The sequence below is a fragment of the Schistocerca nitens genome, chromosome 8 (genome assembly GCF_023898315.1).
Source record: "Schistocerca nitens isolate TAMUIC-IGC-003100 chromosome 8, iqSchNite1.1, whole genome shotgun sequence".
Taxonomy (NCBI): domain Eukaryota; kingdom Metazoa; phylum Arthropoda; class Insecta; order Orthoptera; family Acrididae; genus Schistocerca; species Schistocerca nitens.
This window is the reverse complement of record NC_064621.1, coordinates 259,210,765-259,236,364: the sequence shown is the minus strand read 5'-3', so window position 1 is coordinate 259,236,364 and position 25,600 is coordinate 259,210,765. Positions and strand designations below refer to the sequence as shown.

At 39.5% G+C, this 25,600-nt stretch overlaps 1 protein-coding gene across 1 annotated transcript in view; it reads left to right on the top strand.

Annotated features, from left to right (window-relative positions):
* Window positions 1–25,600, top strand: part of LOC126198558 (arrestin domain-containing protein 17) — a 58,357-nt gene that overhangs the window by 6,576 nt on the left and 26,181 nt on the right. Inside the window, exon 4 of the mRNA XM_049934984.1 lies at window positions 9,877–10,059. Within this exon, the coding sequence (XP_049790941.1) occupies window positions 9,877–10,059 (183 nt within the window). The remainder of the gene's footprint in view (window positions 1–9,876; window positions 10,060–25,600) is intronic.

The following is a 25,600-nucleotide window of genomic DNA, read 5'->3' as shown; positions in this document are numbered from 1 at the left end:
TATTTAGGTCGGTATCTTCAACACTGGTCCTTCTCTTTGCTTGAAGACTTGTGCTAAGAGACCATTTATCATAACAAAACTAATTGGGATACTGAAGCATAAATTTGAGTACATACAAACCAAATCTGTTTTACATTACTCCTGTTTTAAACTAATAGAAAATAATGTTGTGAAGCAGATTTTGCAATGGACTAAGCCACATTATTGTCATAGTGCAAATCTAAAAAAGACTGGTTACAAGCAATTCTCCATGCTAGCCTCTTCATCTCTACATAACTGCTGCCTCCTGCATCCATTTGGATTTGTTGATTGTAAGCAAGCCTTGGTCTCTCACTACAATCCTCCCCCCTTCCACACTATCTCACTCCGTTTCATTACCAAAATAACAATTCCTTGATACCTCAGGAAGTGTCCTATCAACAGGTCCCTTCTTTTAATCAAGTTAAGCAATAATTTTTTTCTCCCCTGTTTGATTCAGTACATCTTGGTTAGTTGTCCAATTTCCCCCAACATTCTTGTGTAATATCACATTTCAAGAGCTTCTGTTCTCTTCTTGTCTGACCTGTTTATCACCCACATTTTATTTCTATAGAAGGCTACACTCTAGACAAATACTTTAAGAAAAGACATCCTAACACTTAAATTTGTATTTGACTTTCACAAATTTTTATTTTTTGGAAATTCCTTTCTTGCTGCTGCTGTTGACCATATACCATTGATACAGCATTTATCACTAGAAGTTTGCTTTCCTGAGTTACTTATATCACTACTGCTGAAGACATTAAGGAGTAGTGGTTGACTATGTTGTAGTCAATGTTTTCAGTCCAGAGTCATGTAGTAAATGTTCTAAATTTTTCTAAATTGTTCAGGTATTTTATTTTCAGCTTAGGTAACAAACATAATCTAATAAAACAGTCTCAGGCATCAGACAAAACTTGAAACTTATCATTTAAACTTCTGTGTACCAAGGTACCACATGTATACTTTCCTTAAATGCTTCAATGATTAAATTCCTTACATATTTTCCATGTCTGTTTGAATTTGTAAAATTAATATTCTTGGGTGTGACAATGTAAACAAAAATAAAACCAAGGAAATGGCATCTGATTAAGCATATGATACTGATCTTAGATATATAACAATGAAAATAATGAGTTTTGACAGTATGATGCAACTGGGTAGATCTACTTGTGAAGCAATTGCAGGAGAACACACTTTTTAAAAAAGGTTTTACTTTCGCAAGCCAGTGGTTCTTTCTTCCGGCAGACATGTTGAAGGGTAGGGGAGAGGGTAAAGGAAAAGCATTGGAGAGGTTTAGGAAAAGCCACCCAGAATACTGGGACGAGGAGACTTACTGGATGGAATGGGAAGGAAAGACTGATTGTCTTGGACTGTACTGGATGAGATGTGAAAACCTGAGAGCTTAAAGGTGGAAGACAAAGTAATATGCCTGACAGAGATTGATGCTAGAACATTGTGCACAAGTTAATAAGAGTGAAGAGTTAAGTTCATTTAATGTAACAGATGAGGGAAAGGGATGGCAAAAAAATAGACAGGTCAGAAAATGAAAGATGTAGAAAATTAATACGGAGTGAAGAAAGTAGTAGTTACTGTGAAGAAATACTGAGACGGGAAAAATTAATGGAAATTGAGGCCAGGAGGGTGGTGAGAACCAAGGACATGTTGTAGGGCTAGTTCCCACCTGTAGAGTTCTGAGAAATGGTGTCCAGGGGAAGAATCCATATGGTGTGTGTGGTGAAACAGGCACCAAGGTTCAGATACATTGATGACGTCTAGGCCTTATGGATTCATGGTGAGGCTGACCTGTTAAAATTCCTGGAATTTTGTGTGGTTCTATTCTGAATCCCATGCCAATTTCCTTGATGTTGATCTCATTCTCACTGAAGGCCAGCTGCACACTTCTGTCGCGTTAAACCTACTAATAATAGTAATTACATTTTGACAGTTGCCATGTCAAACGATCCCCCCCTTAAAGCCTTGGCATTTGAGGCAAACATATTTGTTTAGATGCCGATTATTTACAGCAATATACTACAGTTATCACCTCAGCCTTCACTGGACGTAATTACCCCCACCAGCCTAGTTCAAAAGGAGATTTCCTGGGCCATCACATCCAATCCTGGTACTGCTGATCTCTCTAAAAAACAACTTTGGAGCTCACCACTTGTCACTTATTATTATCCTGGTCTTGAATGTATTAATCAGCTACTTTGAGAAGGACATGACTTCCCAAGAGTATACCCTGAAAAGAGATCCATTCTGTCTGAAATTTTACCCACCAAACTTAGAGTGGCTTTTTGTCACCCTCCCAAATTCTGCAATATCCTCGTCAGACCGTGTGTTCCTTCTGCACACATCTCCTTACCCCATGGCTCCTACCTGTGTGACCGTCCCCACTGCAAGACTTGCCCTGTGTACCTTCGTACCATCACTTTTACCGGCTCTGTAACATATAGTATAAAAGGGAGAGCCACCTGTGAAATGACACATACAAGCTGGTACATAAACACTGTTTGGCCTTTTTCATTGGCATGAGTAATACCATGTTATCAGTTAGGATGAATGGGCATAGGCAGAGGGTGTATACTAGCAACACAATATCCTGTTGCCGATTATGCTGTACAACATGACAGTCATGATCTTGGTGCCTGTTTCACCAAATGCGCAACATGGATTCTTTCCCCAGACATCAGTTTCTCAGAACTCGGCACATTACAACATGTCCTTGGTTCTCGCCACCTACCTAGCCTTAATTTATGTCCGATAAGTCTCCCCTGACCCAGGGTTCAGGGTGACTTTTGCGAACTCTACCCTTTGTCCTAAAGCTCTCCAATTCATTTTCCTTCACCTTTGTGAGTAGTTGACCGCAGTCTCAGTTATCAGTTTTGTGAACAAAATGGAATGTTGATACCGTGTGTACCATTAATCTGGACATAAAGTTGTGAGAGGCTAACCATCACAGACATGTTATCCAACTCCAGTGGACCCTTGAATGTCCATTAGTAATATTGTGATCACTTAGACTTCTTTGCTCAGTTTTTTCTTCAGTTTACAATCCTGATTTGTTACCTTTAGGATGTCCTTTATTACATTTAGTTAAGCATGGCCTCTTTCCTCTGTTTGTATTTGTAAGATGACAGATTTGAGTTCTGCTGTGCGTGCTTTCTAGATCTTTATTTTCCATTTAGAGTTGTTTTTATCCAGAGCATATTGTATATCATTGTTAAATATTCACCCATTTCCTTTTACCATCTGTAGTTGTCTTTGAACTTCAGAAGTTGCCAGGATAAATTTTGTCAGCCAACTGTTACTAAAGTAGAGGATAATGTTGCCCTTGAATTCTCATAGTATTTGTGTACTGGGGGGATTAAAATACACTAATCTGAATGAGCTTAAGGATTGTTTTTAAAAATATATAACTTGCTCAAAGAGTTTTTGTCTAATACAACAGACAGCTTAATGTGAATGGCAATTGTTTAACAGAAAAGACTGTAACATCAGCTGTGCCTTGAGGAGGCATATATGGCTGCCACAGTTGTCAGTTTGCGTAAATGATTAATCAGGTAGGTTCAGAAACACTACAAGATTGTCAGACAATGTTGTTGCAGTTAACTACAGGAAAGTATCGTTGGTAGAGGGTTGCGAGGAAATACAAAAAGACCTTGATGAAGTGCGAATCTTTCAAAGAAAGGCAACACTATTCACGCAAACCTCTGTTGAATATATTTAGAAAACCACTATTCCTGGAAACCTGCACAACATTTTTGTTACCGCCATTCTGAATCTGACGTAAGGATAGTGAGGGTAAGATGAGAGATTAGGATGCATACAGAGACGTATATAGACTGTCACTGTTTTCTTACTCCATATGCAACTGAAGTGTGACAGAAAATCACTAATATATGTGCTAAGAACACTCTGCAGTGTGCTGTCCAGTGGCTTTTGAGATATGTATTTAATTTTAGATGTGGAATTACTCTTTTTCTCCATGCGAGAGTGGCGAATGGGAACTGTAAACTTCAGAACTCACATATATAATTATTTTCACTTATAGTTGTTTGTGATTTTTACTGTTTGCTGTTATAATTTTGACTAATTGTCATTATTAATCATGTGAATGTGTACCATAGATCATAGAACATTTGCATTTCTTTGATATATATTAAGTTTTCAGATGCTTGTTAATGACTATTAGTTAAAACTGCTATAATAACCACTAAAATAATTGATGAAACTGTTTTACTGTTAATGTACTTATGACATCACACAAATGTACACAATTATTGGTGAGCATTCCACTGTAAGTAATTTAAGAATGTCAGACTTTGTTATGATTTACAGGTTCTGTACTCAAGACAAGAGTATTTGCTTACTCATTCCCAAGAAAATGTACAGTCGCAGAAATACTCCATGTTATCAGACTTAATATAATTGGATAGATAAAATCTACCCACCAAGTGGTGGCAGGAGAATAAACGCATAAAAAAAGGTTTCAATTGTGCAAGTTTTTGGAACCAGTGGCTCCTTCTTCTGGCAGATGGGTTGAAGGGGAAGGAAGATGGTGGAGGAAAAGGACTGGAAAGGTTAAGGAAAAGGGGTAGAGTTCGGAAAAATTATCCAGAATCCTGGGTCAGGGGATACTGGATGGGATGGGGACTGCATCAGATGAGGTATGAAAACTTGATAGCTTAAAGATGTAAGTCAAGGTAATATGCAAGACAGAGATTACTCATAAAACAATGTGCACGAGTTAATAAGAGTGAAAAGCTAATGCATTGAATGTAACAGAGGTGGGAGTGGGACGTTGAAAAATAGACAAGTCAGAAAATGAAAGATGCAGGAAACTAAAACGCAATGAAGAAAGAAGTAGTTACTGTGAAGACACGCCAAGACGGAAGGAATTAACGTAAATTAAGACCAGGTGGGTGGTGAGAACTGAAGGCATGTTGTAGTGCTAGTTCCCACTGATGGAGTTCTTTGAAACTGGTGTCTGAGGGAAGAATCTAGATGGCACATGTGGCAAAACACACACTGCATTCATGACTGTTATGTTGTAGTGCATGCTGTGCAACAGGACATTGTTTGTTGCCAGCATACACCCTCTGCCCATGCCCGTTCATCCTAACTGATAACTTGGTGGTTATACTACGAAAGGGAGAGCCACCTGCGAAATTACACGTCATATACCAGCTGTTATGTAAACACTGTACGTCATTTTACATCGGTGTGACTAACCCGAAGTTATCACTTAGGATGAATGGGCTTAGGCAAAGGGTGTATACCAGCAACACAATATCTTGTTTCAGAGTGTTCTGTACAACATGACAGTCATGAGCTCGATGCCTGTTTCATCACATGCACCATCTGGATTCTTCCCCCAGCCACCAGTTTCTCAGAACTCCACAGGTGGGTACTAATGCTACAACATGTCCTTGGTTCTTGCACCCACAGACCTTAATTTACGTTAATTTCTTCCATCTCAGCATTTCTTCATGGTAACTACTCCTTTCTTTCCTTCATTTTAGTTTTCTGCATCGTTCATTTTCTGACTGTCTATTTTTCGCCGTCCCTCTCCCACCTCTGTTACATACAGTGCACTTAGCTTTTTACTCTTGTTAACTTGTGCATGATATTTTTATAGTAATCTCTGTCTTACATGTTACCTTGTATTTCACTTTTAAGGTCTCAAGTTTTCAAATCTTGTCCAGTGCAGTCCCCAACAGTCCTTCTCATTCTGTTCAGTAAATCTCACCTGACCCATTGTTTTGGGTGACTTTTCCGTACTCTTACCCCTTTTCATAAACCTCTCCAGTACTATTCTTCATCATCTTTCTTCCCCGTCAACCCATCTGCTGGAAGAATAAGCCACTGACTCTGAAAGCTTGCATAAGTAGTACCTCTTTCTATGTATGTGTTCTCCTGCTGCTACGTGGTGAGTATATATATCTAATTTCATTATATTGTCAATAATGATTATTTTCATTGTTGTAGTAGCAGATCTGATGCACAAGTATATGTTAAGGAAGAAAGGAGAGTGACAAGTTCATTCCTTTTAGAGTATCCACCACTGCCTCTTTGTCATAGTGCCGAAAGCAATGTTATGCATATTCTTATTGACAATAGATGAACAACTACTCAGCTTCCAAGGAGATCTGAATTACACTTCTATGTGCAATCAGAACAGCCTAAGTCTGATGTGGAAACAGTTATGATTCCTGATAGATCAATAATATGCAATGTGAATGCGCAGATTAACAAGTGAGAAGAAGGGTGCCAAGTTGTTTTGACGGTGCAGTCTGTTCAGAATTGGACCACAGTCTCCAAATAGACAATTTTTTGGTGAACTGCCATTAATTTTCTCTCAGGGTCACATTAAGAGATAATCTGAAATTCCACATGACTTCAGCCTATGTGTTTGTTTTCAGCAAGGATCTGTCTGTGGTTTGATATATGCCTCCCAAAAATAGAAGAGGTAAAGCAGTTATTCCTTTAAGAGAAAAAGCTTCACAAGTTGAGCAAATCACTAATGCTTTGGTCTTCCTCTGGCCCTTATACAAGCAGTTATTCAACTTGGCACTGATTTATAGAATTGTTGGTTGTCCTGTTCAGGGATATTGTGCCAAATTATGTCCAATTGGCAAGCTACATTGTCAAAATCCCAAGCTGGTTGCTCAGCTTTGCCAATAATGCCCCAAATGTGTTCTCTTTTGGGGAGAGATCCTGCAACGTTGTTGGCCAAGGTAGGATTTGACATGCACGAAGACAAGCAGTAAAAACTCTTTCCGTGTGCAGTTGGCATTATCTTGCTGCAATGTAATCCCAGGATGGCATGCCATAAAGGGCAACAAAACAGTGCATAGAATATCGTTGACATACCACTGTGCTGTCAGGGTGCCACGGATGACAACCAAAGCCATGCTGCTATGAAAAGAAATATCACCCCAGATTATCACTCATACGAGGGCAGTTCAATAAGTAATGCAACACATTTTTTTTCTCGGCCAATTTTGGTTGAAAAAACCGGAAATTTCTTGTGGAATATTTTCAAACATTCCCGCTTCGTCTCGTATAGTTTCATTGACTTCCGACAGGTGGCAGCGCTGTACGGAGCTGTTAAAATGGCGTCTGTAACGGATGTGCGTTTCAAACAACGGGCAGTGATCGAGTTTCTTTTGGCGGAAAACCAGGGCATCTCAGATATTCATAGTCGCTTGCAGAATGTCTACGGTGATCTGGCAGTGGACAAAAGCACGGTGAGTCGTTGGGCAAAGTGTGTGTCATCATCGCCGCAAGGTCAAGCAAGACTGTGTGATCTCCCGCGTGCGGGCCGGCCGTGCACAGCTGTGACTCCTGCAATGGCGGAGCGTGCGAACACACTCGTTCGAGATGATCGACGGATCACCATCAAACAACTCAGTGCTCAACTTGACATCTCTGTTGGTAGTGCTGTCACCAGTTGGGATATTCAAAGGTTTGTTCCCGCTGGGTCCCTCGTTGTCTAACCGAACACCATAAAGAGCAAAGGAGAACCATCTGTGCGGAATTGCTTGCTCGTCATGTGGCTGAGGGTGACAATTTCTTGTCAAAGATTGTTACAGGCGATGAAACATGGGTTCATCACTTCGAACCTGAAACAAAACGGCAATCAATGGAGTGGTGCCACACCCACTCCCCTACCAAGAAAAAGTTTAAAGCCATACCCTCAGCCGGTAAAGTCATGGTTACAGTCTTCTGGGACGCTGAAGGGGTTATTCTGTTCGATGTCCTTCCCCATGGTCAAACGATCAACTCTGAAGTGTATTGTGCTACTCTTCAGAAATTGAAGAAACGACTTCAGCGTGTTCGTAGGCACAAAAATCTGAACGAACTTCTCCTTCTTCATGACAACGCAAGACCTCACACAAGTCTTCGCACCCGAGAGGAGCTCACAAAACTTCAGTGGACTGTTCTTCCTCATGCACCCTACAGCCCCGATCTCGCACCGTCGGATTTCCATATGTTTGGCCCAATGAAGGACGCAATCCGTGGGAGGCACTACGCGGATGATGAAGAAGTTATTGATGCAGTACGACGTTGGCTCCGACATCGACCAGTGGAATGGTACCGTGCAGGCATACAGGCCCACATTTCAAGGTGGCGTAAGGCCGTAGCATTGAATGGAGATTACGTTGAAAAATAGTGTTGTGTAGCTAAAAGATTGGGGAATAACCTGGTGTATTTCAATGCTGAATAAAACAACCCCTGTTTCAGAAAAAAAATGTGTTGCATTACTTATTGAACTGCCCTCGTACATGCTGGGCCATACAGCCCACGACAGTCAGGTTGGTATCTCACCACTGTCCGGGATATCTGCAGACATGTCGTTGATGGTCATCAGATCTCAGTTTGAAGTGGGACTCATCACTGAAGACAATTATACTCCAGTCATTGAGATTCCAGGCTAAAGATGTGTCTGCAGATACCACAGACAGTGGTGGAATACCAAACTGAATGTTGCCCACCATATGGATGGCTCTGCAACCCAGAGGGATGGTCTGGAATGACATTTCCTTTCATTATAGTCTCCTTTTGTCATCTGCGGCACCCTTACAGCACAGCAGTACATTGACAATATTCTGTATGTCGTTTTGTTGCCATTCTGGACATAGATTTCAGTAGGATCATGCCCACCTGCACACAATGAAAGTTTCTACTTCTTGTCTTCGTGATTACCAAACACTACCTTGGCAGCAAGGGTGGTAGATCTCTCCTCAGTTCAGAGTGTTTGGAGCATTATGGACAGGTCCCTCCAGCCAGCTCAGGAGTTTGACAATCTAACATGCCAGTCGGATGGAATCTGGCATGATTTCCTTCAGGGGGACATTCAACAACTGTATCAATCAGCGCAAAGCCAAATAACAGCTTGTATAGGAGCCATAGGGGGTCCAATGTGTTAGTGACTTGCTTAGTTTGTGAAGCTCTTCCTCTTGAATAAATCATTCACTTTTTCTGAAATTGTAATCATTTGTTCCATCATCTTTCGGGCGTGCACTCGGGACAGTGACAATTCTTCTTGCGATATTTCGGCTAGAAACCTCCCAGCCATCTTCAAGGCGACTCGCCTTGAAGATGACTGGGAGGTTTCTAGCCAAAATATCGCAAGAAGAATTGTCGCTGTCCCGAGTGCACGCCCAAAAGATGATGGAACATTATGTCCGCCGGGAAAACTTCAAGAATCACATTGTAATTATTTGTTTGTAAATGTACATCACATCTACAAATTTCCATCACAGTTAGATAATTCCTTCATGGTATGACTTTTTAAATAGTGTATTATCTATTACATTTGCTTTTAAGCTGAAGTGTAGGAAATTCTCTGAAATTTCTATATAGTGGGAATCGGGAACCAATGTAACTTTAGTAGATGGCAGTGTTATAAAAAAGAACTTGATATGTAGAAAGGTTTGTGATTTGCTGTTTTGTTGCACTGCAGTCAACATTCACATGTCTAAATTGTGAATATATGTCTTTTTCTGAAAGTCTTAAACACATTCTCTCCCGTTTGCTTCAGCAACTGCAGGTTACTAATTTATAATTTTCTGAAATATCAGGCTCTAAAAGTTTGTTGCTATGACAAATGGAGTAGATGTTGATGTTAATGGATATGAACATTGTTATTTGCCAACTGGAGCAAGTGTAGAGAAATGATTGTCAAATTTTAATTGTATTCCTCCTTTTCGATGATTTTTTTTTAAAAATGTACAATCACAGTGTCTATTTTAAAGGAACGTTTTGCGTTTCCATCCCTTTTTCAGACGTGGTAGTATGTAAATTGGATCATAAGATTCCTAAAGCATTTTTTTGTATTTTATGTAGGATCCTGTGAAGAAGGAGACCGAGAAAAACTTCTGTTGTTGCTGCTGCAAGTCTGGTCCACTTTCCCTAGTGATGTCGATACCTGTGGGTGGATATGTTTCTGGACAAATTATTCCAGTCACTGTGGAGGTCGACAATGCCAGCAATGTCAATGTTGACAATGTGTACTGTGCTCTAAGGAAGGTAATATTTATTTAGCTATTAGAATAACCCTTTGGAGGGTGTGATAAATCAACTTTCATGTTGCTTCTTTGTATTTAATTTTAGTTGCTCCCAGACTCCCTTTGTCCTTGAAGAATGTCACTCCGTTTGTTCCTGGGTCCACTTCTTTCTATTTGCATACTTACTTCTTCCTGAAATCCTGCTGAAGTATTTTGCTCTCTATTATGTCCATGCTAATTTCAGTTTTTTTTTTTTTAATACATTTTGTCAATTTCAGTGTGCCATGTGGGCTTGGACTTGTAGCTGTTTAGTAAGGCCGGTATTACACTATCATATTTCTTTGACAAAGATTTGATCAAATATTCGTCAAATTTGTTTGACAAAAATATTTGATGTGGCACTAAAAAGGGGTATTACACTGTCATCGTATTTTTCATCAAAGTTCAAGATGGCTGACGACAACTTATTATGCGCAGCAGTTGCATGTATCACAATTGCACTGTGTGCGCATTTAGAAGACAAGTGGGGGGGAAAAAAAGAAACTTACCTGGGTGAAGCCGTGGGTTTTACAATGAGACGATAAAAGCATTCAACAAAATTTATTGTTGTGAGCTTCTAGTGGAGGACTCCAAGTCATACTTAAGTTACTTAGGAATGGATGAGAATACATTTCAGTATTTGCTAGTGAAGTGTCTTGTCATATCACAAAGCACAATACTCACTCAAGAAATGCTTATCAGAATACAGGTTCCTGGTAACACTCCAATTTCTTGCTACAGGAGATAGTTACTCTAGCTTACAGTACAGCAATCGAATACCACAGTGCACATTAACTAAAATAAGACCTGAAATGTGTGAAGAAATTTATATAGCACTAAAGGATCAATACATCTGAAAGTCGCATTCGGGAGGACGGCGGTTCAATCCCGCGTCCGGCCATCCTGATTTAGGTTTTCCGTGATTTCCCTAAATCGCTCCAGGCAAATGCCGGGATGGTTCCTTTCAAAGGGCACGGCTGACTTCCTTCCCCGTCCTTCCCTAATCCGATGAGACCGATGACCTCGCTGTCTGGTCTCCTTCCCCAAACCAACCAACCAACCAACCTCTGAAAGTAAATAAATGTTCAATATACTTTATGTGCAGTAAAAACTATTTTTATTGTAGATCAAAGTAATAATTAAATTTTTTGTCCCATAACCAAAAAAATTAATAGAAGTGTATAAAGCAGATGAGATGCTTTACAATGTGAGGTATCCTGAGTGAAAAAATGGATTAAGAAGACTGGAGAGTTCAGTATATATATTAATTTTGTAGTTGATGGCACACACGAATTAAACTTCACAGCCATGTTTACAAACATACCACTGGTGACAGAACGCTGCAGCGATGTTAGTGCTCCAAGTGATAACATTTCACATTGTGGTGAACAGAAGACAAGTGACGTTTATGATCAAATCTACAGTGAGGTCCTAGAGTTGATCATCTTTATTTGACTACAGGCAAGATTTGACAAAGTTCCCTATTACACCATTAAATTTTTTTGACATAAATGTTTGACCTATCAACTTTGACAAAGAAATATGATTGTGTAATACTGACCTAAGCCAAAGAACCGCTTGGTTAGTCCATTACTATCCATTCAGCATAAGTGTCCATAAAACTGTAGTCTTCTTTTCCTCAATACATAAGTTAGTTTTTTCATTTTGAAATAGAGCTCTCTGTTTGATTGTTGTTTTTGTTCAGAATTATTACTACTTTTAGGCCCCAGTATTTGCCATGGAATTCTTCTTTCAACTTTTTACAGTTATTCAAGATCCCTAAATCTTGTTAGTTTAACCGTTCCTGCTACATGCAGTGTTCTAAGCCTTACCATTGTTTGATAGTGGCTTAGATTTGTGTTCCAGGACAAAGATTTTTGTGTTATGTATATGTTGTGTCATGTGGAATCTACATCTACATGATTACTCCGCAATTCACATATAAGTGCTTGGCCTAGGGTTCATCGAACCACAATCGTACTATCTCCCTACCATTCCACTCCCGAACATCGTGCGGGAAAAACGAACACCTAAACCTTTCTGTTAGAGCTCTGATTTCTCTTATTTTATTTTGATGATCATTCCTATGTATGTAGGTTGGGCTCAACAAAATATTTTCGCATTCGGAAGAGAAAGTTGGTGACTGAAATTTCGTAAATAGATCTCGCTGCGACGAAAAACGTCTTTGCTTTAATGACTTCCATCCCAACTCGCGTATCATATCTGCTACACTCTCTCCCCTGTTACGTGATTATACAAAACGAGCTGCCCTTTTTTTGCACCCTTCCGATGTCCTCCGTCAATCCCACCTGGTAAGGATCCCACACCACGCAGCAATATTCTAACAGAGGACAAACGAGTGTAGTGTAAGCTGTCTCTTTAGTGGACTTGTTGCATCTTCTAAGTGTCCTGCCAATGAAACGCACACAATATTATCTATGTGGTCTTTCCAACTGAAGCTGTTTGTAATTTTTACACCCAGGTACTTAGTTGAATTGACAGCATTGAGAATTGTACTATTTATCGAGTAATCGAATTCCAATGGATTTCTTTTGGAACTCATGTGGATCACCTTCGTTATTTAGCGTCAACTGCCACCTGCCACACCATACAGCAGTCTTTTCTAAATCGCTTTGCAACTGATACTGGTCTTCGGATGACCTTACTAGACGGTAAATTACAGCATCATCTGTGAACAACCTAAGAGAACTGCTCAGATTGTCACCCAGCTCATTTATATAGATCATGAACAGCAGAGGTCACAGGACGCTTCCCTGGGGAACACCTGATATCACTTCAATTTTACTCGATGATTTGTCGTCTATTACTACGAACTGCGACCTTCCTGACAGGAAATCACAAATCTAGTCGCACAACTGAGACGATACCCCATAGGCCCGCAGCTTGATTAGAAGTCGCTTATGAGGAACGGTGTCAAAAGCCTTCCGGAAATCCAGAAACATGGAATCAACCTGAGATCCCCTGTCGATAGTGGCCATTACTTCGTGCGAATAAAGAGCTAGCTGCGTTGCACAAGAACGATGTTTTCTGAAACCATGCTGATTACTTATCAATAGATCGTTCCCTTCGAGGTGATTCATGTTTGAATACAGTATATGCTCCAAAACCCTACTGCAAACCGACATCAATTATATAGGTCTGTAGTTCGATGGATTGCTCCTACTACCCTTCTTAAACACTAGTGCGATCTGCGCAATTTTCCAATCTGTAGGTACAGATCTATCGGTGAGCGAGCGGTTGTATATGATTGCTAAGTAGGGAGCTATTGTATCAGCGTAATCTGAAAGGAACCTAATCGGAATACAATCTGGACCTGAAGACTTGCCCGTATCAAGCGATTTGAGTTGCTTCGCAACCCCTAAGGTATCTACTTCTAAGAAACTCATGCTAGCAGCTGTTTGTGTTTCAAATTCTGGAATATTCCATTCGTCTTCCCTGGCGAAGGAATTTCGGAAAACTCCGTTCAATAACTCAGCGCGGCACAGTCGTCGGTAACAGTACCATCAGCACTGCGCAGCGAAGGTATTGACTGCGTCTTGCCACTTGTGTACTTTACATACCACCAGAATTTCTTCGGATTTTCTACCAAATTTCGAGACAATGTTTCATTGTGGAACCTATTGAAGGCATCTCGCATATAAGTCCGTGCCAAATTTCGCGCGTCTGTAAATTTTAGCCAATCTCCGGGATTTCGCGTTCTTCTGAACTTCACATGCTTTTTTCGTTGCCTCTGCAACAGCGTTCGGACCTGTTTTGTGTACCATGGGGGATCAGTTCCATCTCTTACCAATTTATGAGGTATGAACCTCTCAATTGCTGTTGCTACCATATCTTTGAATCAGAGCCACATCTTGTCTACATTTGCGTAGTCAGTTCGGAAGCAATGGAGATTGTCTCTTAGGAAGGCTTCTAGTGACACTTTATCCGCTTTTTTAAATAAAATTATTTTGTGTTTGTTTCTGGTGGATTTGGAAGAAATGGTATTGAGCCTAGCTACAATGACCTTGTGATCACTAATCCCTGTATCAGTCATGATGCTCTCTATTAGCTCTGGATTGTTTGTGGCTAAGAGGTCAAGTGTGTTTTCGCAACCATTTACAATTCCCGTGGGTTCGTGGACTAACTGCTCGAAATAATTTTCGGAGAAAGCATTTAGGAATGCCGTTTTCATTTTATGTATTCTATTTTCTATTGCTATCTTTTCTTTTGTATTGCACATCATACGTTCTCCTAGGTATTTAAAACAGTTTTTTTTATTTTTTAAAGGGTGATGGTATAATTTTTAATCTTTTGGTAGGCATCATTTATATTGTCATGAATTGTGTTTCTTCAAATGATATTTTTGGTCCTATTTTGTATTATTGTTTTTGTAGTTTTGTGATTTGTTCATTGACATTATCCAGTGAGTCAGTAATTAACGCCAGTCGTATGCGAAAGTTAGACAAACTGATGTGGTTTTATTTGGGTTTCTTGCTTGTTGAAAACCCTAAGTATCAATGGATTTCCTCCATTCCCTCATTACCTTCTCCAATGCACGGTTGAAAAGTAAATGTTACAAATTGTCACCTTGTCTTACTCATGACTTCATTGCAAAAGGCCTTGATAATTTACCAATAACTTTTACTTTCTGTGTTGTGCTCATTACAGTTCCTGTAATTATATCTGTTGTTTTATTATAGAGTCAACATTTCTTTATAACATTGATTAGTGCATTTTTTATCACTTGAGTCATAAGCATTTTTAAGGTATCATCATTTAAATGTTAATTTCTGCTGTAATATTTATATTTTTTGTAAACTATAATGACAGATTATGTAGTAAGAGTTCAAAACAAAAATGAAGGAAAGTAGTTACAGATAGAAATATGTATTACAAGAAACAAAAGAAAAATAAATGAGAGTACTATTCAATTAATGTTATTCATTAAATGACATAGTTGCCTTTCAATATTTTTCAAACATGCAGATTACATGGTGTTTAACTTGGCAAAAATAGTCTGTACATAATAGCAGCATTGCTTCTCCAACAGACCCAGGAGAGACAAACACACAGTGATTGTTTGATGTACAGCCAATTCTCAGTAATTTTAAGTTTAAGGTACCTCAGTGAAAGTTCAAACAATAGAGGGTTTGATTTAACAAAATTGGGATTGATCAAGAACGAATCAAGAAAAATTCAAAATATAGGTATCCAAACAAAAATAATGGTAAACGTGGAACAACGATACAGGAAGTATAGGTAGCTACTAACCACATAATGGAGGTGTTGAGTCACAGACAAGCACAGTGGTAGAATGCTAGAAATATTTCAGCTTTTGGACAAAATCTTTTTTCAGAATTGGAAAACTCACACACATTTACACAAACCCAACTTACACAAACATGGCTATTGTCTCTGGGTTCTAAGGCCCAATTTCGACAGTGTCCAATGTCATCAGCTATTTAGTTGGAACAGGTAGTGGGGATACTAATGATATGTGAGGTGGGGTGGGGAGAGCTGGGGAAGAAGCTAGTGCTGCCTGCGGGAATTTGCAGGGACATGGTGGGGACGTGATTGAGCTGCTAGGTGTGGTGTCGGGAGGCTGTACTCTACGCATGAAGGGCCACTGTCAAACTGTGACGAAAAGATGGACCACCCAACTGCTGACCATGCTGCCCAACAAAATGTGCTTCACTTTTGAAGACTTCTCAGCCTGTGCCATATGAATTCTTCCTACTGACACCACCTTTTCTTAATTGCGCAAGTGGGTGCTCTCCCTACAACATACCCTTTGGTCCTGTAACCACTCTGTCCTTGACCTCCGGGCAGGTAGGTTAGAAAATTTAAAAAGGGAAATGGATAGGTTAAAGTTAGATATAGTGTGAATTAGTGAAGTTCGGTGGCAGGAGGAACAAGACTTTTGGTCAGGTGATTACAGGGTTATAAATACAAAATCAAATAGGGGTAATGCAGGAGTAGGTTTAATAATGAATAAAAAAATAGGAGTGCGGGTTAGCTACTACAAACAGCATAGTGAACGCATTATTGTGGCCAAGATAGACACAAAGCCCATGCCTACTACAGTAGTACAAGTTTATATGCCAACTAGCTCTGCAGATGATGAAGAAATTGATGAAATGTATGACGAGATAAAAGCAATTATTCAGGTAGTGAAGGGAGACGAAAATTTAATAGTCATGGGTGACTGGAATTCGTCAGTAGGAAAAGGGAGAGAAGGAAACATAGTAGGTGAATATGGATTGGGGGGAAGAAATGAAAGAGGAAGCCGCCTTGTAGAATTTTGCACAGAGCATAACTTAATCATAGCTAACACTTGGTTCAAGAATCATAAAAGAAGGTTGTATACCTGGAAGAATCCTGGAGATACTAAAAGGTATCAGATAGATTATATAATGGTAAGACAGAGATTTAGGAACCAGGTTTTAAATTGTAAGACATTTCCAGGGGCAGATGTGGATTCTGACCACAATCTATTGGTTATGAACTGCAGATTGAAACTGAAGAAACTGCAAAAAGGTGGGAATTTAAGGAGATGGGACCTGGATAAACTGAAAGAACCAGAGGTTGTACAGAGTTTCAGGGAGAGCATAAGGGAACAATTGACAGGAATGGGGGAAAGAAATACAGTAAAGAAGAATGGGTAGCTCTGAGGGATGAAGTAGTGAAGGCAGCAGAGGATCAAGTAGGTAAAAAGACGAGGGCTAATAGAAATCCTTGGGTAACAGAAGAAATATTGAATTTAATTGATGAAAGGAGAAAATATAAAAATACAGTAAATGAAGCAGGCAAAAAGGAATACAAACGTCTCAAAAATGAGATTGACAGGAAGTGCAAAATGGCTAAGCAGGGATGGCTAGAGGACAAATGTAAGGATGTAGAGGCTTGTCTCACTTGGGGTAAGATAGATACTGGCTACAGGAAAATTAAAGAGACGTTTGGAGAGAAGAGAACCACTTGTATGAATATCAAGAGCTCAGATGGCAACCCAGTTCTAAGCAAAGAAGGGAAGGCAGAAAGGTGGAAGGAGTATATAGAGGGTTTATACAAGGGCGATGTACTTGAGGACAATATTATGGAAATGGAAGAGGATGTAGATGAAGATGAAATGGGAGATAAGATACTGCGTGAAGAGTTTGACAGAGCACTGAAACACCTGAGTCGAAACAAGGCCCCCGGAGTAGACAACGTTCCATTAGAACTACTGATGGCCTTGGGAGAGCCAGTCATGACAAAACTCTACCATCTGGTGAGCAAGATGTATGAGACAGGCGAAATAGCCACAGACTTCAAGAAGAATATAATAATTCCAATCCCAAAGAAAGCAGGTGTTGACAGATGTGAAAATTACCGAACTATCAGTTTAATAAGTCACAGCTGCAAAATACTAACGCGAATTCTTTACAGACGAATGGAAAAACTGGTAGAAGCGGACCTCGGGGAAGATCAGTTTGGATTCCGTAGAAATGTTGGAACACGTGAGGCAATATTAACCTTACGACTTAGCTTAGAAGAAAGATTAAGAAAAGGCAAACCTACGTTTCAAGCATTTGTAGACTTAGAGAAAGCTTTTGACAACGTTAACTGGAATACTCTTTTTCAAATTCTGAAGGTGGCAGGGGTAAAATACAGGGAGCGAAAGGCTATTTACAATTTGTACAGAAACCAGATGGCAGTTATAAGAGTCGAGGGGCATGAAAGGGAAGCAGTGGTTGGGAAAGGAGTGAGACAGGGATGTAGCCTCTCCCCGATGTTATTCAATCTGTATATTGAGCAAGCAGTAAAGGAAACAAAAGAAAAATTAGGAGTAGGTATTAAAATCCATGGAGAAGAAATAAAAACTTTGAGGTTCGCCGATGACATTGTAATTCTGTCAGAGACAGCAAAGGACTTGGAAGAGCAGTTGAACGGAATGGACAGTGTCTTGGAAGGAGGATATAAGATGAACATCAACAAAAGCAAAACGAGGATAATGGAATGTAGTCAAATTAAATCGGGTGATGCTGAGGGTATTAGATTAGGAAATGAGACACTTAAAGTAGTAAAGGAGTTTTGCTATTTAGGGAGTAAAATAACTGATGATGGTCGAAGTAGAGAGGATATAAAATGTAGACTGGCAATGGCAAGGAAATCGTTTCTGAAGAAGAGAAATTCGTTAACATCTAGTATAGATTTAAGTGTCAGGAAGTCGTTTCTGAAAGTATTTGTATGGAGTGTAGCCATGTATGGAAGTGAAACATGGACGATAACCAGTTTGGACAAGAAGAGAATAGAAGCTTTTGAAATGTGGTGCTACAGAAGAATGCTGAAGATAAGGTGGGTAGATCACGTAACTAATGAGGAGGTATTGAATAGGATTGGGGAGAAGAGAAGTTTGTGGCACAACTTGACTAGAAGAAGGGATCGGTTGGTAGGACATGTTTTAAGGCATCAAGGGATCACAAATTTAGCATTGGAGGGCAGCGTGGAGGGTAAAAATCATAGAGGGAGACCAAGAGATGAATACACTAAGCAGATTCAGAAGGATGTAGGTTGCAGTAGGTACTGGGAGATGAAGAAGCTTGCACAGGATAGAGTAGCATGGAGAGCTGCATCAAATCAGTCTCAGGACTGAGGACCACAACAACAACAACAACAACAACAACAACAAGTCCCTACCAACCAACTGCCTGTTCCCTTCCCACTCCTACTTAAGTATTACACATGCCTTCTATCCTGCCAATATAACTTCATAATCCTTTCCCCTTCATTACTTCTCTCCTCTCCATTTCTTCGTCAGCACAGCCTCCCAGTGCTGCACCTGGCAGCCTTGTCATGTCCCCACCACAGCCGTGGACACTCTCACAGGCAGCACTAGCATCTTCCACTGCCCCCTACCTTCTTGCCCCTCCCTCTAACAACCCCACACCTCTTCCTTACCCTCACTACCCACCTCCCTAAATCGCTGCTCATGTCACTAGCAGTCTAACTTCAGCGCATGGAGACAGTGGCCGTGTGTGTCTAAGTTGAGTGTGTGTGTGTGTTTTCTACTTCTGAAAAATGCTTTGTGTGGAAGTTGAAAAACTTTTTGAATTTTTTTTTTTCATGACTCAGTGCCTCCTCTATATGACAAGTAGCAGTCTACAAATTCCATATTACTGTTGTGGTGTCAATAACATAACTCCTTCTTTACAAAGAAACAACAACAACTCTATAGAAAATTATTTTTGTGCATTTCATTATTTTTTTTGTTTCAACACTTGAAATGGAAGGCACAAAGTTTTGAAAGTACATAAGAATACTTCAACGTTGTTTTGTTAGTAAATTTGTGATCCTTTTCTGCTCCAGTGGCCTCCAGTGTGATTCATAAACACATTTTCTATTGCGACCAAAACTGAAAATACATCATTGTGTAGTTCCATTTCAGGGATGTACATGCACAATGTTCCCAGTGATGACTTTGCCTATTTTGGAGACGCAGATGGAATCGGTTCTGCTTCCTCTTCCCTTCTCCTTCACTGTCGTCTTTATTCTAGCCACCTGGGACAGCCAGAATTCCATCAGTCAGAGTACCACAGATTTCCACAAGATCATCAAAACATAAAATATCATCAAATGGCGCATTGTCTCATAAGTCAGGAAGAAGGCCGCAGGTGTGTTGGAAACCTATGTTCATTTCTCCACTCTCCTATTGTTGTTGTTCGTTCTGTAAATCTTTGATGAATCTACATTTTTTGAAAGATTTTTCCTTCATGGTTAAATTCTTCCATGCATTACTAGGCATGATTATCACTATCAAAATTGTTGTTCTGGATGTGTGACCATCTTCAGTGCTATCCAACATTGACAGTTTCTTTGCAGTATGAAATTTTAGAATTCTAAATTATTAAATGGTCAAGTGGTTTGTAATTTCAAAGTGCTGTTCACAAGGGGGAGATAAGAAGATTGACATTATTTAGAGACAGTGGGTTATTTTGAATTTTACAACTGTTGTGAAAATGAAGGATTTTTTTGCTTTTTTCCATTTCCTTGTCCAGGCTCAGGAACTGCTCACTGAGAAATTGTCATGCAGGTCTTTTTATTAGAGCAGTAAGAGGAGGAGTATATTATACCCTCAGAGCATCTAGGGTTAGCAGTTGCTGCTGTAAAAAGATATTTTAGTTTCTACAGCTTGTCAACATTCACTGGAAGCAACAGTATTTGTTTTGTGCTATATTGCCCACAACAACATTTTATTTGTCTATAATATTCAGTGTGTCGATTGGAAGAAAGTTGAAAGCAAAGTCCCACTTCATCTGTGTTGAACGTGTCACTTGGCTCGCAATTTTCCAGAAGGTTTTCTAGTTCAATTTTCCACTCTGTACAAACTGTGCCATCAACAATTGCACTTCCTTCACAAATTTTTTAAAAAATAATGTTGCTGGGTCCACTTCCTCAATCCATATGATATGTTTTCAGCAATCCGATCTTTCTGCTTTGGATTTATTGACAGTGTGAATGACAGAACCTCATATTTTTGCTACAACATCACTTTTCCACGCCATACCACATTCCACAACCTCAGTAACCTTCTTCTTTTCTGCATGAGTCAGTCACTTGAGACTTTGTTGAAGTTATTTTTACACCCGACGTATGTGCTTATTGTACATTATATGTATATTGTTTGGCAAACAAACGAGTCTTCTGGAGATTTCAGTTCCCAAGTGTTAGATAGCTACAAACTTGGAGTTGTAGAGTGCTTGTTGGCAGTTGGCCGTGACTGTCACTTTGATTTATCAAGTGTACCATAACACTTACAAGTACTTCAATTTATAGAGGATTTTATATAGGATGGAACGAGAATTTTGATTTATTAGGGTTTGAATTAACAAGAGTTGGCTGTATTGTTATTCTGACATGTGCCCAGCTGCCAGGAGAATGCAGCAATCTCTAAAACTCGTGTAACAACATTTTTGCTTAGCTTTCTCCAAGTTCCATTCTGTAACAGTATTTCTTCAATCTTGCTATTTGGTTTCCCACTGTATTGTAGCATTATTTCTGTTTGGTATCTGCCATCACAACTGTTTGTACAGTACCACTATCTGCTAGGATCTGTTAAAACTGTTCCTCACACATCTCCAATGCTAAGAGTATTGCAAATGAGGCACTTTGAAGTAACACATCATTTTTGAGGCAACATTTTCTGTACAATTTTAGGTTTTGCTTTCTTAATTACTTAATTATATCATAGTATGAGAAATTGCAACTTGCATCTTCATGTGAAAGAAATCTTTGACACTAACAGAAATTAATTGGGTAGTATACTTGTTATTAATATAATATAAAATTACTTCTATGAGAAGATTATCAAATTACTTTCTAGGAACTTTTATGCAGTTCATATTCTGTTTACACCACTGCATTGATTTGGTCACCAGAAATTGTATATCTGTTCCTCTTAAGAAAATAGCCATCAGTAACCAATTGGAAAAGGAAAAGCAGCTTCTCCACCTATCTGCTATATAGTGCGCATATATGTAACACTTGTTGCTGTATACAAACATAGTAACGCAATTGATGGCAATCAGGACATTTGATTACAAGTACTTCATAAACTAACCTGAAATAAACAGTTATATTTGCAAAATAATCCTCCAACATTATTCTTACTCTAACAGTAAATGGCAAAGCAATCCTAAATCTAACAATAATCACCCTCCCCCATTCCCCCATGCAAGCTCTCTCTCTCTCTCTCTCTCTCTCTCTCTCTCTCTCTCTCCCCATCTGATTTTTGGTGCACCCACTGAACTCACCACCCCCCACCCCCTCCCCTTGTTGTGCAGCCCCTGAATCATCTGTCAAAATAGTTGCCTCACATTATCCTGCTATCTCCTGCTCTCCTCTTACATCTTTCCCTATGCCCTCTCCACCTTCATCTACTCAAGAAGCATTCCTCAGTAATCAATAAGCAACTGTCAAGTCTCACTAAGCATGTGTGCTTTAGGGTTTCTGTGTGGTTGTTCGTACTGTGCTAGAGAAAGAGCAAGAACTCGAAAGCTAGTTTGAATGCTGTTTTCTGTTGCGTGTTTCTATGCACTACTCATCAGCCAACTATAGGTGAGTGGTTGCCTTTCCTTTATTTTACATATTATTCTCTCCAGAATTTCCATTGTAGAAATAATACGACAAATATTATCTTAAATGTTGCAGATGTTAAACATAATACTATCCTTTGTAGTGATGTTTGTACATCTCCTTGATTATATCTGTTCCCTTTGTATGCAAATGCATGCTGAATGAGAGGAATAGGACAAAACTTGGATGAAAGGCATATCTTACTTGAACTTGAGTTAGCATTTAAAGTTTGTAACAATTTACAGACATTCCTAAAACAAATTTTAATTATATTAGCAATTCCTGTTATTCAGTGGTTCTTCACAAAGAGGGGCTGTTAACCTTGCAAAGGAAATGCACCGTATACAACAACAAAACACAGTGCTCATACAAGCGTCTGCCAACAGCAAAAAGTGTCAAAGGCTTTTGGAAGACTGTGCAATGCTTCATAACAACAAATTGCCTCCGGTGAGCATGACGTGACAACTGTTTGAATTAGATTCCTTTGAGCAGTTGCGGGTGGGCTCTTGTGCATGCGTAGTTGAGTCACGTATGAGGAGTACCTTCTCCCACTTCTTGTAACAGAAGTGTGGCTTGGCGCCACTACTTAATATTGCCCCGGTTCGGAAATATAGTAAATCCGGGCCTGATGCGCAGAGCAGTCTGAGTTGTGGTGGGGAGGTGGGTCGTCTCCACATGGCCTGTGTTTACGTTCAGTGATTTTGTTGTTTCCTCTTTGTTTATTGCTCTCACGTTAAATGATAAAACGGATTTTCGTGACCGGGAGATATCAAATGAATTAAAATATGTTCGCATAATTACGGATGGCCAAAATATGTCATTAGTTTCCAATTTTACTTCCACCTTTGAGGACGGCCATTTAGAAGAATTCCGAGCTCAGAAGATCACACATTTACGTTGTTATTAAAAATTTTACTGGCACATTTGTGTGATGTATTTTAAAGTGTATCGCGCAGAAAAGATCAACATTATATGTGGAAGCTTAGCTTCTCTTCCAGCTTATTAATCGTGGAGACCAATATTATATGTGAATGCTAAGTATATTAATTTAAACCATTAACTTTCCTTATTTGTGTTTTCGCGCTACTTAAGAGTGATCTTGCTATTGGCTGACTACATCACGTGTCCTATGCTGTCATCAGCTGGCGAGATCACGTGACATGAGTTATGAGTGGCTTACAAAAGCGCATCGCAATCTCGATTTCAATGCTTTGAAAAGTAACATGTGGTATTTGGTGGAATTCGAATTTATACCTTAGTAATATGAAAATATGCAGCCTAGATATTGCTGCACATCAAAGGTGTTTCAAAACGTCTTTCATCCCCCCCCCCCCTCTTTTCCCCCTGAGTTTCATTTTCTAAAGTGACAGGAAATTCTACGTCGGTATATAAAACCATAAACATTCAAAGGATTGATGAGTTTTACAGTGCCAAGGAATTGTATACGGTAACTTAACACGGAAAAATTGTATTTTCGCCCAGGAGAAAGTGTATTTTTAACCAAGAAAAATCCGGGAATTTTTTTTCCTTGTCCACGTAGACACTCTGTCTTCTCTCTGCCACATTTCATTTCGAAAGAACCTGCCTTCTCAAATTTTGTAGTCATTTTCTCCATCTGTTTGCAGACATTGACCCAAGTCTTTTTTGATATTCTAGAGTGTCCAGAACTTTATCAGCAGCGTATGATACTTCATAGAGACAGTCACATCGGGCATCTCGGACGCACTCTGTTGGTGTGCCTTTTCTGATGCTGACAGTGTCATCTGTTGATAAAGATTTTGTATTTTTGCTCCATGACGTTTTTGCCTGTGTCAGTAATACGCTGTTAAAATTTGATAATTTGATGTCATTCTGAGCACTGATTCTCTTTCTACAGTGTTTTGAAACTGGAACTTTAATTATGTATGCCTTCTATATAACACAATCTCTGCATCTGGCAGTGCGCAGAGATCAGTACCAGAGAGGTAGGGTGGTGTATTGGTTGTTGCCAATCTAGATGTGTTATGAGCAGCCATGGAAAGAAGTCTGTGAAAATTGTCGGATCATTTGATGTGTTACTAGCTTCTGCTCAAGGAGATTTGCACAAACTCCGACTGAAACATTACAAAATAATGGCAGTTCTTCAACTGAACAACTGAATAGGATTCTTCCTATCATCAAAAACATCTTGTAATACTGTCATTGATGCATTTGTGGCATGTGCACATATATTCTCCCGCAAATTAATAACAATTGTTCTTGTTGTTAGTTCTCTGCATAAAGGTTGCAGTATATTGCTCACTTACCTATAAGAAGTTTTGGTTTGGTGCAAAACATCTGTTTAGTAAATTGTGTTGTGCTGATTACACATCACACTTCTGTTTTCACTTCATGAAGGGACTGTTTATGTAAATGATAAGTAGTTTCAGAAATTCAAAATCAGTTCCTCGGAGAGTTCATGCACCCTTACAAATGCAGCCACTCTTCATCAGTGAAAAAGAGCATTTCAGGATCAGCATCTCCATCATGTGCAGACTGCAGTAGATGGTTGCAGTACTGATGTGTGGATGTTTGGTATATGACTTGGTCAGTCAATGCACTACCATTAGTTTGTAAGGTATCAGTTTAAATGTGTTCACAGATCCAGTGAGCAAATGCTACTTACACACCTGTTTTAAGTACTAAAGGCCACAATGATTTTGTCTGACTTCTTTCCAAGACCACTTTCAGTTCATCTAGTTTGGATAAATCTGATGCACCACTTGCCAAAATCAAGGAGCTGGTCTGGAGCATAGTCATAGATTGGAGCCTGCCTGCCCATTATTGGTCCTCACACAGTGCCAGACAAAGGATTTGGGGCATATGTTAAACACCCTCTACTCATAATAATTCTCCAAATATGCCTTCAGTTTTGGGCAGTCCCAGTATTTCATTTTTGGATGGCCTCATCAGTCACACACATTAAAGTATCTCCTTTGAATATATCCTGGTACTGAAAGGGCATGATAATATACTTTTGGGCCAAAGGTGGAAGCATTTCCGAAAGGGATGAGTTTGTAAACTGTCTGCATTCCACCGTGGTTAAAATACAGGGTGTCTTACTCAAACCACCCAGATTTCAAAGACCCAGGGAAAAAAAAAGAAACCCACAGCAGATACGACAATGATAAATGCACTACAGTGTAGAGCATCTCAAAGGATTTATTTGTTTATCATCAGTACACTTGTACAGGTGAATCATTTGTAGTACGAAGAATATTGTGTCTATATTGAATTTCTTGCCAAGTTCTTTGTAACATTTCCTTTGTTATTGTTGCAATTGCATTAGTGGTTCGATGTCACAATGTAGGAATATCGCCCACTTTGGTCGCATACACACGGTCCTTCACGAGTTCCCACATGAAGAAATCAAGTTGCGTAATGTTGGGTGAACG